Source organism: Microcaecilia unicolor, chromosome 3 (genome assembly GCF_901765095.1).
Source record: "Microcaecilia unicolor chromosome 3, aMicUni1.1, whole genome shotgun sequence".
Lineage (NCBI taxonomy): Eukaryota > Metazoa > Chordata > Amphibia > Gymnophiona > Siphonopidae > Microcaecilia > Microcaecilia unicolor.
The window spans coordinates 397,199,917-397,216,412 of NC_044033.1; the positions used below are offsets into that span (position 1 = coordinate 397,199,917).

The 16,496-nt window shown below is 47.4% G+C and overlaps 1 protein-coding gene across 2 annotated transcripts in view; it reads right to left on the reverse strand.

Annotated features, from left to right (window-relative positions):
- Nucleotides 1–16,496, reverse strand: part of EFHC1 (EF-hand domain containing 1) — a 123,710-nt gene that overhangs the window by 44,890 nt on the left and 62,324 nt on the right. For both annotated transcript variants that reach the window (XM_030198728.1, XM_030198729.1), the window contains exon 6: nucleotides 788–1,005. In XM_030198728.1, the coding sequence (XP_030054588.1) occupies nucleotides 788–1,005 (218 nt within the window). The remainder of the gene's footprint in view (nucleotides 1–787; nucleotides 1,006–16,496) is intronic.

The window sequence follows — 16,496 nt, forward strand, 5'->3', positions numbered from 1 at the left end:
CAAAGGTACTTCAAGACATAAGTGCTTTCATTTTGTATCCTTTAGAAAAATAGTATTTTGAAATGTAGAGCTACAATAGTGCAGTATATCTGGGGTTACCCAAGCAAGTGGGGTGTTTTATCAAACAATCAAACATATAAATGGCAAGAGGCGTACTCACTCGCAAATGCGCAGTAGAGACCCTCTCTGTCCCACCCCCGCATCAATACGTGATGATGGGGGCGTGACAGAGAGGGAACCTGCGCACCTGCGAGTGAGGGAACCGCCGTTGCCACCGCTCCCCCCCCCCCTGGGTTGCTGCTACCGCTCCCCCCACCCACCCGGAGTCGCCGCCGCCACCCACCCTCCACCCGGCCCGGGTACCTGGCTTCACTATTCAAACCGCCGGAACGCAGCACACAGCTCATCTGAGCTGCCGTTGGCCTTCCTTACTTGCCTGTGTCCCGCCCTTGCCGACGTTACATCACACGAGGGCGGAACACATGCAGAGAAGAAGGAAGGCCGATGGCAGCTCAGATGAGCTGTGTGCTGCGTTCAGGCGGTTTGAATAGTGAAGCCAGGTACACGGCCCGGGTGGAGGGGTGGCGGAGGGGACTCCGGGGGGGGGGGGGGGGCGGCGACTCCAGGGGGGAGGGGCGGCCTTTCAACCCCCCCCTTCCTTTACTAGCCCGTTTTTACGGGCTCAACGGCTAGTATTATATAATCTTTGCATTGTCATGCTTAAGTCTAATCTTGTTTTCTGATACTTCTACAGATACAAAAAGTACCATTAAAAATGTCCTTATACCTGCTTTATTGTCTCCTGCTCCTTCTTGCTCACATCAACAGGTTGAAAGGAGATCCCAAAATTGTCACAGTAATAATTGTGAGTGAATTCATCACAGTCATGCAGTAAAAACTTGCGGCCAAGGATTGTGACATGCTTGCCCACAGCAAAATCTTTGGGAGAGTACCATTCTACTACCTCTGGATCAGAAATTTCTATTGCACAAAGTGGGAAACCCTCTGCATAGGGATAAAAATAATCATCATTAGTCTCTATTTCCATATTACATCATCATATTGCACAATGCTATACAGCAGTAGGAATAATAGCAGACAAAGAAAATGAGCATGGGACAAAGCAAGTTGCAAAGTGTGCATATAATGTGACACAATGACATGTTTTCCCTTCATCAGGCAGTCCCAACACTATCCACCTTCTCCACTCTACCTGCCACATAGACAAAAGCTTACTGAAGCTGCAGCCTGTCCAGAATCTGACAGCAGCAATAGCAGGATCAGGAGGGTGTTAAAGAAGGAATCGTTACATCACATTTTTCTTCCAGGACCCAACTGCCATACAGAAGCCAGAAGAGGCAGGACTTAGCAGAAGAACATGTGCTCCGGAAATTGAAATTGAAAATAATGGAATTTTTTTATAAGAAAGCTAGTAATGTAACAGATTCATCAATAGTTAAACAAGATAGTAAGTGGCTTCCACCTGGTAATACACATCATTTGATACAGACCTTTGAAACCCTAGTTCTTACATTACAGAACTCGAGAAGAAAACAATAGGCGAATATTCTACAATATGACAAAGGAAGAAAACAATGCAGTTAGAACACTTCGTAATGACAACGTTATCATAAAACTGGCTGATAAAGGTGGTGCGGTAGTAGATATGGATAGGAATTCATACATTACTGAAGTTAATAGGCAATTAGAAGACAAAACATTTTATAAAGAGCTTAGCAGAGATCCAACATTGTTAATCAAGGAAGATATTGCATCACTCATATCATTAGGAAAGGATGCACAATACATTACACAAAAAGAGGCAGATTTTTTAATAGTTAAGGAGCCAGTTCTTCCTACATTATATATACGCCCTAAGATTCATAAATCTTTGACCTCCCCTCCGGGTAGGCCTATAGTTTCCGCTTGCGGCTCACTATTAGAACCTTTGTCAATATTTATAGGCAAATTTTACGTCCTTTCATAAGTAAGATTCCATCTTATGTTTGGGATTCAGCCAACATTATTAATACACTGAATACCATGACATGTGATACTGATATGTTATTAGTTACCTTAGATATTGAAAGTCTTTACACTAATCTATCTCAGGTTGAGGCAATTGAAATTATTAGAAAGACTTTGACTAATAGTGACTTTTATCCTAGAGTCCCTACTGAGTTCATTATTGAATTAGCGACAATTGCGCTTATGAAAAACTATTTTTCTTTTGATGGCAAATATTATAAACAAATAAAGGGCACAGCTATGGGTGCTACCTTTGCACCCTCAATAGCAAATCTGTATGTTGGTGACTTTGAAGAGAAATATCTTTCTGATAATAATATTTTTCAGGATAAGATATATCTATGGAAACGATATATCGACGATATATTTTTGATTTGGAAAGGGATGGTGTACGACCTAGAGAAGTTCCATGTTTTGTTGAACAACCGGGATTCCAATCTCAAATTTCAAATCAATTATAATAAAAAAAATTATATCTTTCCTTGATATAAAAATTAGTATTACTATTGGCAGATATTTACTGTAAACCTACAGATGTGAAGAAATTCCTTATTTACTCTAGTTGCCATACCACGTCGCTTAAAGCAAATTTACCCTTTAGTCAGTTCCTATGTTTGAAGCGGTTATGTTCCAATTCCGGAAAGTATCACACAAGATCAACAGATATGATGAAACGTTTTCAGGATAAGGGCTATCCCTTGAAGTATATTGAAGAGGGGTACCAAAAGGCATCCAAATTTACAAGAGAGGATCTATTGAAACCCATGGGTAAGAAGACAAATGACTAAAAGGTCGTGTGCACTCTTCCTTTTAAACACGTCTAATCCCATTGTAAAAATAATGAGAAAACACTGGCATGTAATACAGAGTCTGGAAACATTTAATGACAAAGAACTGATGGTTGCATACAAACGTGAGAGAAATCTCATAGATTTGCTTGTTCCTTCTGCACTGCCAAATGTGAAAACATCAGAATGGAATTTACCTATAGGCCATTACCCATGTGGTTCTTGCTCTGTCTGTGCAGTTAATATGAAAACCAGGGTTTTTAATATACCATTTTCAGGAAAGCAACTATTTTTGAAACATTTTTCCAACTGTAAAACTAATAATGTGATTTATGCAGCAGTCTGCCCCTGCGGACTAGCATATATAGGCAAGACGAAAAGGAAAGTCAATGTTAGATTAATCAAACATAGGAGTGCATTGAAAAGGAACTTGCAAGATAAGCCATTAGTGGAACATTCAGTAGCTTTAGGGCATAAATTTGAAGACTTTCGTTTCTGTGTTATTTTTGTGTTTAGAAAGCATTGGAGAGGAGGACCGGTTGATAACCAGTTATTATGTAAAGAACAACAATTTATCTTTGAATTGGAAACTTTACATCCTGTAGGTTTAAACATGGAGGCAGATTTTTCTGTTTCTTTAAGCTGTAAAAGTACGAATGAGAGACTGCCTTGATTTGTGTGGACGCCTCAACTAATCATTAGTTATGGTAAAATTATGTATAATCATACCTGATAATTTTCTTTCCATTAATCATAGCTGATCAATCCATAGACTGGTGGGTTGTGTCCATCTACCAGCAGGTGGAGATAGAGAGCAAACTTTTGCCTCCCTATATGTGGTCATGTGCTGCCGGAAACTCCTCAGTATGTCGATATCAAAGCTCCATCCGCAGGACTCAGCACTTAGAGAATTACACCCACGAAGGGACACTCTGCCCAGCTCACCACCGCCGAAATGGGGGAGGGGAATTAACCCAGCTCATCCCCACACAAGTGGGGGAGGGGAATCCGTCCAGCTCATCCCCGCGGAGCGGGGGAGGGACACCACACCCGCCGATGCGGGGGGATCTGGCTTATCCTGCAACCGCAACCGCGGGAGGAGCTGACTGACCCTAACACCGCCGAAGCGGGAGGGTACAAAGCTGCCCTACAGCCGCACGAAGCGGGAGGGAGTGCCGGCAGAATTTTAAGTCTCAATCCAGCCCCGTAAAACGGAGGGGAGAGGAATGCAGCAGCTCACTGTAACACAAACTCGTCTTAACTCTTGAAGAATCCAAGTGAAAAAACTTGAACACGAAGTCTTTCTGAAGTAACTGAAGACTAAACTTGAACCTGAAATGCAACCAGAATAAAAACAGTACAGATATCTGGGAGGGGCTATGGATTGATCAGCTATGATTAATGGAAAGAAAATTATCAGGTATGATTATACATAATTTTACCTTCCATATCATCAAGCTGATCAATCCATAGACTGGTGGGATGTACCGAAGCAGTACTCACCCAGGGCGGGACATTGAAATCCCTGACCTCAACACTGAAGCTCCAAACCGGGCCTCCGCCCGTGCAGCCACAGTCAAACGGTAATGCTTGGAGAATGTATGAGCCGAAGCCCAAGTTGCCGCCTTGCATATCTCTTCCAAGGAGACGGATCCGGCCTCTGCCATCGAGGCCGCCTGAGCTCTCGTGGAGTGAGCCTTCAGCTGGATAGGCGGCACCTTCCCCGCGGCCACATAAGCCGCTGCAATGGCTTCCTTGACCCATCTTGCCACTGTAGGCTTAGCAGCCTGCAGACCCTTACGAGGACCTGCAAACAGGACAAACAGATGATCCGATTTCCGGAAATCATTGGTCACTTCCAAGTATCTGATGATGACTCGTCTCACATCCAGATATTTAAGAGCAGAGTACTCCTCTGGGTAGTCCTCCCTACGAAAGGAAGGGAGACAGAGCTGCTGATTCACATGGAAGCGAGAAACAATCTTGGGCAGGAAGGAAGGCACTGTGCGAATAGTCACTCCTGCCTCAGTGAACTGCAGAAAAGGCTCTCGACATGAGAGCGCCTGGAGCTCGGAAACTCTTCTGGCCGAAGTGATAGCCACCAAAAAGACTGCTTTCAACGTCAGGTCTTTCAGAGATGCCCTCGACAAGGGTTCAAAAGGCGGCTTCTGCAATGCTCTTAGTACCAGATTGAGATTCCACGCAGGCACCACTGAGTGTAGAGGAGGGCGAAGGTGATTAACTCCCTTGAGAAAGCGCACCACATCTGGCTGCGAAGCCAGGGAAGCACCCTTCAGGCGGCCCCTGAAGCAAGCCAGAGCCGCTACCTGGACTTTAAGGGAACTGAGCGACAGGCCTTTCTCCAGACCTTCTTGCAGGAACGCCAACACTGAAGAGATTGGAGCAGTGAAGGGAGAAAGTGAGCCTGCTTCACACCACGCTGCAAAGATACGCCAAACCCTGGCGTAAGCAGTAGAAGTAGAGCGCTTCCTCGCTCTCAGCATAGTGGCGATGACCTTGTCTGAGAAGCCCTTCTTTCTCAGACGCTGCCGCTCAATAGCCAGGCCGTAAGCCCAAAGGGGGAGGGATCCTCCATCACCACGGGACCCTGATGTAACAGGCCCTGCTCCACTGGCAGCCGCAGAGGATCGTCGACTGAGAGCCTGATCAAGTCCGCATACCAGGGACGCCTGGGCCAATCCGGACCCACCAGGATGACCCTGCCGGGATGCTTTGCCACCCGGTCTAGCACCCTGCCCAACATGGGCCAGGGCGGGAACACATAGAGAAGCTCTTGTGTCGGCCACTGTTGGAGAAGAGCATCTACTCCCAGGGATCGAGGGTCCCGTCCTCTGCTGAAAAAGCGTGGCACTTGGCAATTGGCCGATGACGCCATCAGATCTAGGCTCGGCTGGCCCCAGCGCTTCATGATGTCCAAGAACGCCTGAGCAGATAGCTGCCACTCTCCGGGCTCCAAGGTATGGCGACTGAGAAAGTCCGCCTTGACATTCATGACTCCGGCAATGTGGGCCGCTGAAAGCTGCTCCAGGTTCGCTTCCGCCCACTGGCAAAGATTCATAGCCTCCTTGGCTAGAGGGGCGCTCTTGGTACCTCCCTGGCGGTTGACATAGGCCACAGCCGTGGCATTGTCCGACAGGACCCGTACAGGCTTCAACACCAGTACCGGGATGAACTCCAAAAGCGCCAACCGAATGGCTCTGAGTTCCAGGAGGTTGATAGACCACTTTGCCTCTGCAGGAGACCATAGCCCCTGCGCTGTCCTTCCCAAGCAGTGGGCTCCCCAGCCCGACAACGAGGCGTCCGTCGTGACGACAATCCACTCTGGGGTCACCAGAGGCATTCCCGCAGACAACTTGACTGTCTGCATCCACCAGCTCAGCGCCTTGCGCACTGCTGGGTCCAAGGGAAGGCGCACAGCATAATCCTCCGACATCGGAGTCCAGCGCTGCAGCAAAGAGTGTTGAAGTGGTCTCATATGAGCCCTGGCCCAGGGCACAACTTCCATCGTGGCCGTCATAGAGCCCAACACCTGCACATAGTCCCAAGCCCGAAGGGGAGAGGCTACTAGGAACTGGTCCACCTGAGCCTGAAGTTTGACAATCCGATTGTCTGGCAGGAACACTCTGCCCACTTGGGTGTCGAATCGAACTCCCAGGTACTCCAGGGACTGAGTCTGGCGCAGCTGGCTCTTCTCCCAGTTGATGATCCATCCCAGGGAGCTCAAAAGAGCAACTACCCGGTCCACAGCTTTGCCGCACTCTGCATAAGAGGGGGCTCGGATCAACCAGTCGTCCAGATAAGGATGGACTTGTACTCCTTCCTTTCGTAGGAAGGCCGCGATGACCACCATTACTTTGGAAAAGGTCCGCGGAGCAGTAGCCAACCCGAAAGGGAGGGCTCTGAACTGGAAGTGTCGTCCCAGGACTGCAAAACGCAGAAAGCGTTGATGAGGAGGCCAGATGGGAATATGTAGGTACGCTTCCTTGATGTCCAAGGATGCCAGGAACTCTCCTGCCTTCACTGCCGCTATAACAGAGCGGAGAGTCTCCATGCGAAAGTGCCGCACTTTCAAGGCCCGATTGACCCCTTTGAGGTCGAGGATAGGCCGGACAGAACCTCCTTTCTTTGGTACCACAAAGTAAATGGAGTAACGTCCCTTGCCAAGCTGACTTTCTGGCACCGGAACGACCGCGCCCAGGCGGATCAGATTGTCCAAGGTCTGCTGCACTGCCACAGCTTTGACCGGAGACTTGCAGGGAGAGAGTACAAACCCGTCTTTTAAGGGTCGGCAGAACTCTAGTTTGTAGCCGTCTCTGATGACTTCCAGCACCCACGCGTCTGAAGTTATTGTGGTCCACTCGCCCAGAAACGAGGACAGCCGTCCTCCAATCTGCACTGGGGCGTGGACCAAGACCCCGTCATTGGGTACGAGACCCTGGGGGAGGACCGGAGGGAGCACCTCCGGGACGGCGGTCTCTGCGAAAGGAATGCTGCTTGGGGGAGAAATTCCTCTTAAAGGAAGAGGGGGCAGAAAAACCCGACCTGCCCGGGCGGTACCGACGGGCTTCCTGAAGCCGTCCTCTGGAGGTACCGGGACGAGCACTAGCCCGAGCCCTGACCTCTGGTAACTTCTTGCCCTTAGACGTGCCGAGATCGGTCACGATTTTGTCCAGCTCGACCCCAAAGAGCAGCTTGCCTTTAAAAGGCAATCTAGCCAGGCGGGATTTAGAGGCGTGGTCAGCAGACCAATGTTTCAGCCAAAGCCACCGCCGCGCAGAGACTGTCTGAGCCATGCCTTTAGCTAAGGCTCTCAAGACATCATACAGCAAGTCTGCCAAATAGGCTAAGCCCGATTCCAGGGCCGGCCAATCAGCCCTCAAGGAATGATCCGAGGGGGAAGCCCGATGTACCATAGTCAGGCACGCCCTGGCCACACAGGAGCTGCAAACTGAGGCCTGCAAATTTAAAGCAGCCGCCTCAAAGGACGACCTTAAGGCCGCCTCCAATCTTCTGTCTTGGGCGTCCTTTAGGGCTGTGCCACCTTCCACCGGCAACGCCGTTTTCTTAAGTCACCGCAGTGATTAAAGAATCCACGGTAGGCCACAGATAGGCCTCACGTTCACTCACAGCCAAAGGATAGAGGCGGGACATAGCCCTAGCCACTTTAAGGCTCGCTTCTGGGACATCCCATTGAGCCGAAATTAAGGTGTGCATGGCATCATGCACGTGGAAGGTTCTAGGCGGGCGCTTCGTCCCCAGCATAATGGCAGAGCCAACAGGGGCTGAGGGAGAGACGTCCTCCGGAGAGGAAATCTTCAAAGTGTCCATGGCCTGTAACAACAGGTTGGGCAAATCCTCTGGGCTAAAAAGCTGCGCTGCAGAGGGGTCATCCGCTCCATCCGAGCGGGGATCTATCTCCTCCAAGGAATCCGCAAAGGACCGTTGGGAGACCTCAGCCACGCTGCCCTCATCTACATCGGAGGAGACAAAGTCCTCCAAGGCCTGGAAATCAACCCGAGGGCGTTTACCTCTGGGAACCTCAACCTCTTTATCAGAAGAGGGAGCAGGGGCAGCGTTTGCATGAGGAAAGCCTGATGCAGCAGCAAAACAAACTCAGGGGAGAAACCCCCCAGACTGTGCACTTCCGCAGCCTGGGCAACAGCCCTAGATGCACTCTCAACCGGCGCTCGCAATAGCGGGGGAGAGACATGCTGCGCATCCAAAATGGCGTCCGGCGCGAAACTCCGCGAAGGAGCCGCGCGGGAAGAACGGCGCTTAACTTTAGCCGCTTTGTGCCGTCGCCCAAATTAAGGGCGTTCATGGCATTAATGTCTCCAACCTCAAGGGCGGCCCACGAAGAAGCCGTCCGAGCCACGTGGCCGGCCAAGATGGCGGAGGCGAGGAGCGGGGGATGGGCGTTTATGGCGGGAAAAAACCGCCACGCCGGAGGAACGACCGGGACATTCATCGGTCACTAAACTGTCACCCATCAAGGGCGAATCAGGTTGTAAAACCCCCGCATCCCCTCCAGAAGCGCTCCAGCGATCCGGGGAGCGACCCTTTGCGCCCTCGCCCTCCGACGCCATATGCCACGAGGAGAAGAATCGGGGAACCCCCTGCCCGCTATAAAAAGGTAAAATTACCTGCTTGCCGCTCCGAGCTGTAACGAACTGGTGTCCCAGTGAGTAGCTGCAATGAACGTTTAAAGAAACGTCGAATTAAACGCCTTTAAAGACGTTTAAAATTTTTTTTTTTTTTTTTTTAAACGGAGCCAGCGGGAGGGGGGAGAAAAGGAGGGACCTGGCACCACCAGGTTTGCACTTGCTCAAAAGAGCCCTCAACCCCAGGCCTCAACAAAACCTAAGGATTAGGCTTGGAGGCCTAGCCAGAGCTGCTGCTGTGTGTGACCACCACCTGCTGAGATAGAGAACATACTGAGGAGTTTCCGGCAGCACATGACCACATATAGGGAGGCAAAAGTTTGCTCTCTATCTCCACCTGCTGGTAGATGGACACAACCCACCAGTCTATGGATTGATCAGCTTGATGATATGGAAGTGGGGGTTTATTTTTTGTCCTGGCTTTTTATTATTTATATATTTTTTTCCCTTATTTTTCGTGTTTAATTCCATTAATTTGGTCTTACGTTTCATTTACCCATTCACCTTTGCATCATTTGGTATATGAGAATAAGAAGATATCATTTTATTATTTTTTAATATATTTTAAAATATTTTTAACTATATATTTTGTATATTAATTTGTTTCATAGCGCCATAAGATGACATCAATTTTGCTCATTTTTAATCATTTTTGTACATTTTTATAATGTCATTAATTAATGAATTTCCTGGAAGCCAATAAGTTGCAAGATCCGAGACAACATGGTTTCACCAAAGGGAAGTCGTGCCAAACGAATCTCATTGAATTCTTTGACTGGGTGACGGGAGAATTAAATCAAGGACGTGCTATGGACGTCATCTACTTAGATTTCAGCAAGGCTTTTGACACGGTTCCCCACAGGAGGCTCTTGAATAAACTAGAAGGGCTGAAGATAGGACCCGAAGTGGTGAACTGGATTAGGAACTGTTTGACGGGCAGACGCCAGAGGGTGGTAGTGAATGGAGTTCACTCGGAGGAGGGAAAGGTGAGTAGTGGAGTGCCTCAGGGATCGGTGCTGGGGCCCATTCTGTTCAATATATTTGTGAGTGACATTGCCGAAGGGTTACAAGGTAAAGTTTGCCTTTTTGCGGATGACACCAAGATTTGCAACAGAGTGGACACCCCGGAGGGAGTGGAAAACATGAAAAAAGATCTGAAGAAGCTGGAAAAATGGTCTAACGTTTGGCAATTAAAATTCAATGCGAAGAAATGCAAAGTGATGCACTTAGGGAGTAGAAATCCAAGGGAGGCGTATGTGTTAGGTGGGGAGAGCCTGATAGACACGGACGGGGAGAGGGATCTTGGGGTGATAGTATCTGAGGACCTAAAGGCGATGAAACAGTGCGACAAGGCGGTGGCCGTAGCGAGAAGGTTGCTAGGCTGTATAGAGAGAGGTGTGACCAGCAGAAAAAAGGAGGTTTTAATGCCCCTGTATAAGACATTGGTGAGGCCCCACCTGGAGTATTGTGTTCAGTTTTGGAGGCCGTACCTTGCGAAGGATGTTAAAAAAATGGAAGCGGTACAAAGAAAAGCTACGAGGATGGTATGGGAGTTGCGTTCCAAGACGTATGAAGAGAGACTTGCTGACCTGAACATGTATACTCTGGAGGAAAGGAGGAACAGGGGTGATATGATACAGACGTTCAAATATTTGAAAGGTATTAATCCGCAAACGAATCTTTTCCGGAGAGGGGAAGGCAGTAGAACGAGAGGACATGAAATGAGATTGAAGGGGGGCAGACTCAGGAAAGATGTCAGGAAGTATTTCTTCACGGAGAGGGTGGTGAACGCTTGGAATGCCCTCCCGCGGGAGGTGGTGGAGATGAAAATGGTAACGGAATTCAAGCATGCGTGGGACAGGCATAAAGGAATCCTGTGCAGAAGGAATGGATCCACAGAAGCTTAGCTGAAATTGGGTGGCAGGGGGAAGAGGGGTTGGTGGTTGAGAGGCTAGGATGGGGGAGAGCAGACTTATACGGGGTCTGTGCCGGAGCCGGTGATGGGAGGCGTGACTGGTGGTTGGGAGGCGGGAAATACTGCTGCACAGACTTATACGGTCTGTGCCCTGAAAAAGACAGGTACAAATCAAGGTAAGGTATACACATGAGTTTATCGTGGGCAGACTAGATGGACCGTGCAGGTCTTTTTCTGCCGTCATCTACTATGTTACTATGTTACTGAATTCAATCCCTCTATAATCATTTGATTAACTGTTAAAGTTGTTTGCATACATTCTAATAGCGCTATTACGAGTAATATTAATTTACTAGTAAAAAAGGTCCATTTCTGACAGAAATGAAATGGGTGCTAGCAAGGTTTTCCTCGGAGTGTGTATGTTTGAGAGTGTGTGTGTGAGAGTGACTGTGTGAGAAAGAGAGAGTGAATGTGCGAGTGTGTGTGTGTGACAGAGACAATGAGACTGGGTGCGAGTGTGTCTGTGAGAGAGAGAGTGTGTGTGTGAGAATGAGAGTATGTGCGACTGCGTATCAGAGACACAGTGAGTGTGAGAGAGAGAAAGTGTGTTTCACACAGATACAGTGCGTGTGAGAGAGAGAGTGTGTGAGACAGAGAGACTGTGAGAGAGTATGTGTGCGATACACAGACTCTCTGTGAGCAGCCACCCATGTCCAGCGACCCTCCTCTCTCCCCTGCCCCTCCCTCCAGCCACCCATATCCAGCCATCCTCCTCTCTACCCTGCCCCCCTCCAGCCACCCATGTCCAGCGACCCTCCTCTCCCCCTACCTCCCCTCCAGCCACCCATGTCCAGCGACCCTCTTGTCTCCCCTGCCCCCCCCTCCAGCCACCCAGGTTGTCCAGCGAATTCTTCGGGGCAGGCAGGAAAGATCCCCAGTCTTGCCTGCCCGCTGCCGGCGCTGACCCTCCCCCGCTGCCGGATCGCTCTTCAAAATGGCTGCCGAGACTTTAAGTTATGCTATTTGTGCTCCTAGTTTCTATTTCTATTTTTATTTGCTGTCCCTCACTTTTTTTATTTTTACTTTTTGGTTTCTGGCGCTATTTTTTCGAACTTTGACCCGGCGTGTGTATACAAGTAGGGCATCTGCGCAGATCAGCTGTTTTTCGAGCGATAGTGAGAGAAGTTTGTGAACGCCATTTTACCAGGTACAAGATTAGTTTTCCTTTCTGTTTTTATTTATTTATTTGTTTTTTTGAGTCATGTCTGAAGCACTGCATCTGTTTCAGTTGTATTTGAGATGCCCTTACCAGCATTGTTTACTTTATAGGATGTATTCCTGCAATAACATCTGTGCTGGGTTTTTTTCAACATTGACACTGTCAACATTTTGCTGAGTAAGTCCACCACACATTTATCAATTGCGTCGTTTTCCATAATGTGGACAAAATTAACAGTTTGCTGAGTGACATACATGCTTATTTTCGAAAGGGAAGGATGCCCATCTTCTGACACAAATCGGGAGATGGGCGTCCTTCTCCCAAGGTCGCCCAATCGGCATTATCGAAAGCTGATTTTTTGCGTCCTCAACTGCTTTCCGTCGCGGGGACGACCAAAGTTCATGGGGGCGTCAGCAGTGTACCGAAGGCAGGACGGGGGCGTGGTTAAGAGATGGGCATCCTCGGCCAATAATGGAAAAAAGAAGGGCGTCCCTCACGAGCATTTGGTTGACTTTACTTGGTCCCTTCTTTTTTTCACGACCGAGCCTCGAAAAGGTGCCCAAACTCACCAGATGACCACTGGAGGGAATCGGGGATGACCTCCCCTTACTCCCCCAGTGGTCACCAACCCCCTCCCACCCTAAAAAAAACATTTAAAAACATTTTTTCCAGCCTCTATGCCAGCCTCAAATGTCATACCCAGCTCCATCACAGCAGTATGGAGGTCCCTGGAGCAGTTTTTAGTGGGTGCAGTGCACTTCAGGCAGGTGGACCCAGGCCCCCCCCCCCCACCTGTTACACTTGTGGTGGTAAATGTGAGCCCTCCAAAACCCACCAGAAACCCACTGTACCCACATGTAGGTGCCCCCCTTCACCCCTAAGGGCTATGGTAGTGGTGTACAGTTGTGGTGAGTGGGTTTTAGGGGGGGTTGGGGGGCTCAGCACCCAAGGTAAGGGAGCTATGCACCTGGGAGCAATTTCTGAAGTCCATTACAGTGCCCCCTAGGGTGCCCGGTTAGTGTCCTGGCATGTGAGGAGGACCAGTGCACTACGAATGCTGGTTCCTCCCACGACCAAAGGGCTTGGATTTGGTCGTTTTTGAGATGGGCGTCCTCGGTTTCCATTATGGCCGAAAACCGGGGAAGACCATCTCTAAGGTCGACCATCTCAACATTTAGGTCGACCATCTCTAAGGTCGACCTAAATGTTGATATTTGGGCATCCCCGACCGTATTATCGAAACGAAAGATGGATGTCCATCTTGTTTCGATAATACGGGTTTCCCCGCCCCTTCGCTGGAATGTCCTTAGAGATGGACGCCCTTATAGATGGTCTCCCCTGTTCGATTATGCCCCTCTTAATCTCTCCTTCATCTCTTAAACTGCTCAAATTATTTTTTAACTATATTTTCCTTTTCTATTTTCTTATTTTTTAGCATCCTACATACTTGTTTGCCAGTTAAATCCACAAGATAGGTATGTGTCCTATTCATACTTACTTGGCATGCTGTTATTATTATTTTTATTATTATTATCACTGTTATTATTATTATTACTATTATACGTGCTACTATTAGCATTCGTTAGTCTGCTTATTTATATACATATACATGTATGTTTTTATGTGCCAGTATTTGCCATTATTATTGTTATTATTATTGTTATCAATATTTTATATATATATATTTTTGTTATAGTTGAGCTTTAATGCAATATCAAACATGTACTTCAACAGGTCATGTTATGGTTATTTGTGTATTGATTATTGTTTTTATCATTCATAATTTTTTATTTTATATCAAGCTTGTGTTGATTGATTATGTCTGTTTTTATTATTTCATTGTTTTAATATGATTTACTATTTTGTAGCCCCTGAGGCAGCCCTTTGTGGGCGAAACACAGCCAATGTTGGATGATGCAAGGAGATTGTTATTTGCATGAATAAAAGTTCATATATACCTATTGCTGATCTGCTTCTATCTTTTCCACCTGTGTGTACTTACTCTAGAGCTTATGTCAAATCTGATCATGTTATGATCACTTATCAAACAGCCCCAGCACCATTACTTCCTGCAACAGATCATGTGCTCCACTAAGGACTAGGTCTAGAATTGTTGGCTCCTGAACCCGCTGCTCCATAAAGCAGTCCTTGATTTCAACAAGGGAATTTTACAGCCTGTTCACTAGCATTCTGTTCTTGCTCCTCTGCCATACACTCATCTAGCCTCTCCCTGCCCTACCGGTGTCCATTTTTCTCTTCCCAGTCACCTTCTATCCCTGACCCCTACCCACTGCTCCCCTCCCTGACCCTCCTGTGTAAAAGTATGTGTATGTAGGTGTGTTTTGGGCTGTCTGGTTATCCCTGCAGCTAATGTTTAACTGCAGTCTATGTTTGTGCTGTGTGGCTGCTGGAAGAGACAGGTATACTGTCCTTAACATTGCTGCTGCACGTCACAATCTGTTCATGTACCTTGCCGATAGGTGTATACACAGAGAACCCCTGTGATATGGAGACCAACAAGTACCTCTCTGGGCAGCTGCAGGCAGATATGGAGATCAGTACTTGGAGGGGACATGCCCTGACCCTGGCTTCTCTGGACACAGGAACATGGTCACTTCCCCTGAGATATGGTCCAGGCCTTAGGCAGCCAGCCACCTAACGTTGCATTGTGATGTTCATGGACTGTTGTCTGAACAGGCCAACTTAGAACAACAGCAGACCATAACTACCTTGTATGGGTTGGCAGGCCCCCAAGGCAGGGAGGGTGCTAACAAGACTCAGTGGATATGCTGACACACACACAATAGACGTTTGTCTCTACAATGTCCTAGGCAGGTGACCATTAGGGTTGCCAACTGGATTCAGAGTCACCTGACTGGATTGATCCAGTCCTGGCTTGACCCCATTGCACACAGGGACTTGAAGTTTACAACTGGGCATCTCCATTTAGGTGCTCTAAGGACATGCAGTGGGAGCCTATTCTATAATAGCACCTGGGTGCCCACATTCTGTTACAGAGTACTAGTGTAATCCAGTATTGGCGCACCTAACATTTACATGCATGCAGCTATACCAGTCATTGAGCTTGCGTGATTGTGGGCATGTAAATGTGGCAAGGATGCATGCAACTTACAATATTCTGTAAACTGCACATGTAAGTGGGAGTCCCATCCATGAATATGCCCCTGTTGCATTTACACATTGTGTAAGTTAGGTGCACTGTTAAATAATAGTGCTTAGGTGCCCTGCTGGCACTTTCATAAGCAAAAATGCAATTACATGCATATGTACTAGTATTCTATATATTTATGGTGGTAATTCTCTACAGGTCACCTAAAAATAGGCACTGGAATGCTGTGTGTTAAGCACAAATTATATATCAGCAATTGCATGTATAACTGCCATTAGAGAATACTAGTGTAAATCAGAATTTACACGCCAAAATTTAGGCACGGCCGCTTAAACCATGCCAATGGCTGGTATACATATCTATGCCTAAGTGTTAGAGTTGTGCACATTACTGTCAGAATTCTGTAACCTTAGCACATAAGTACTGGGCATGCCCTTGACCCACTTATGCCTCTCCCACGTCCACACCACCCTTGCAGTTACACACTAAAGAATTTGCATGCCAAGGTTATAGAATACCAACTAAGTTCAGTTACGTGCATAACTGCATATCAGCACCAATTAACACCAATTATCACCAATAATTGTTTGTTAGTGCCAAACAGCATGTGCACAACTGTAGGTATTCTATAATCTGTGTGTACAATTTTGTACGCTATGTGTCAAATTGGATGTGCAAGATTATAGAATGAGGGGGTTATGTGTGCAACGGATGTGTAAATACAGGTGCGTAATTTATAGAATTGCCCTTTAACTACACAACTTGAGCTAATGGAGGTTTTTAACTGACATCAAAGTTATGCTGTTCAGATGCTTTTTCAGGCTCCAAATATTAGACCTCTTCATTACAATTGTAATACTTTTAATTTTTGCAGGACTATACAGTGGTGATTAGTATTCAGGAACAATATATCCCTGCCCTGAAGAAGTCTAATCTAAGTCGGTACCCGAGGCAATGGAAGAGTGACTTGCCTAAGGTCACAAGAAATGTCAGGGGCAGGAACAGGGTTTGAACTCTGACTTCACTGGTTCCTAGCCCATTACTCGAACCCAGTGGTTGTCAACCCAGCCCTCAGGATATATCCAGTCAGTCAGGTTTTCAAGATACCCACAATGAATATGCATGAGAAAAAATTGTATGTACTACCTCTATTGCATACAAATTTATCTCACGCATATTCACATTGGGTATCCTGAAAACCTGACTGACTGAGGACTGAGTTAAAATCATCTAT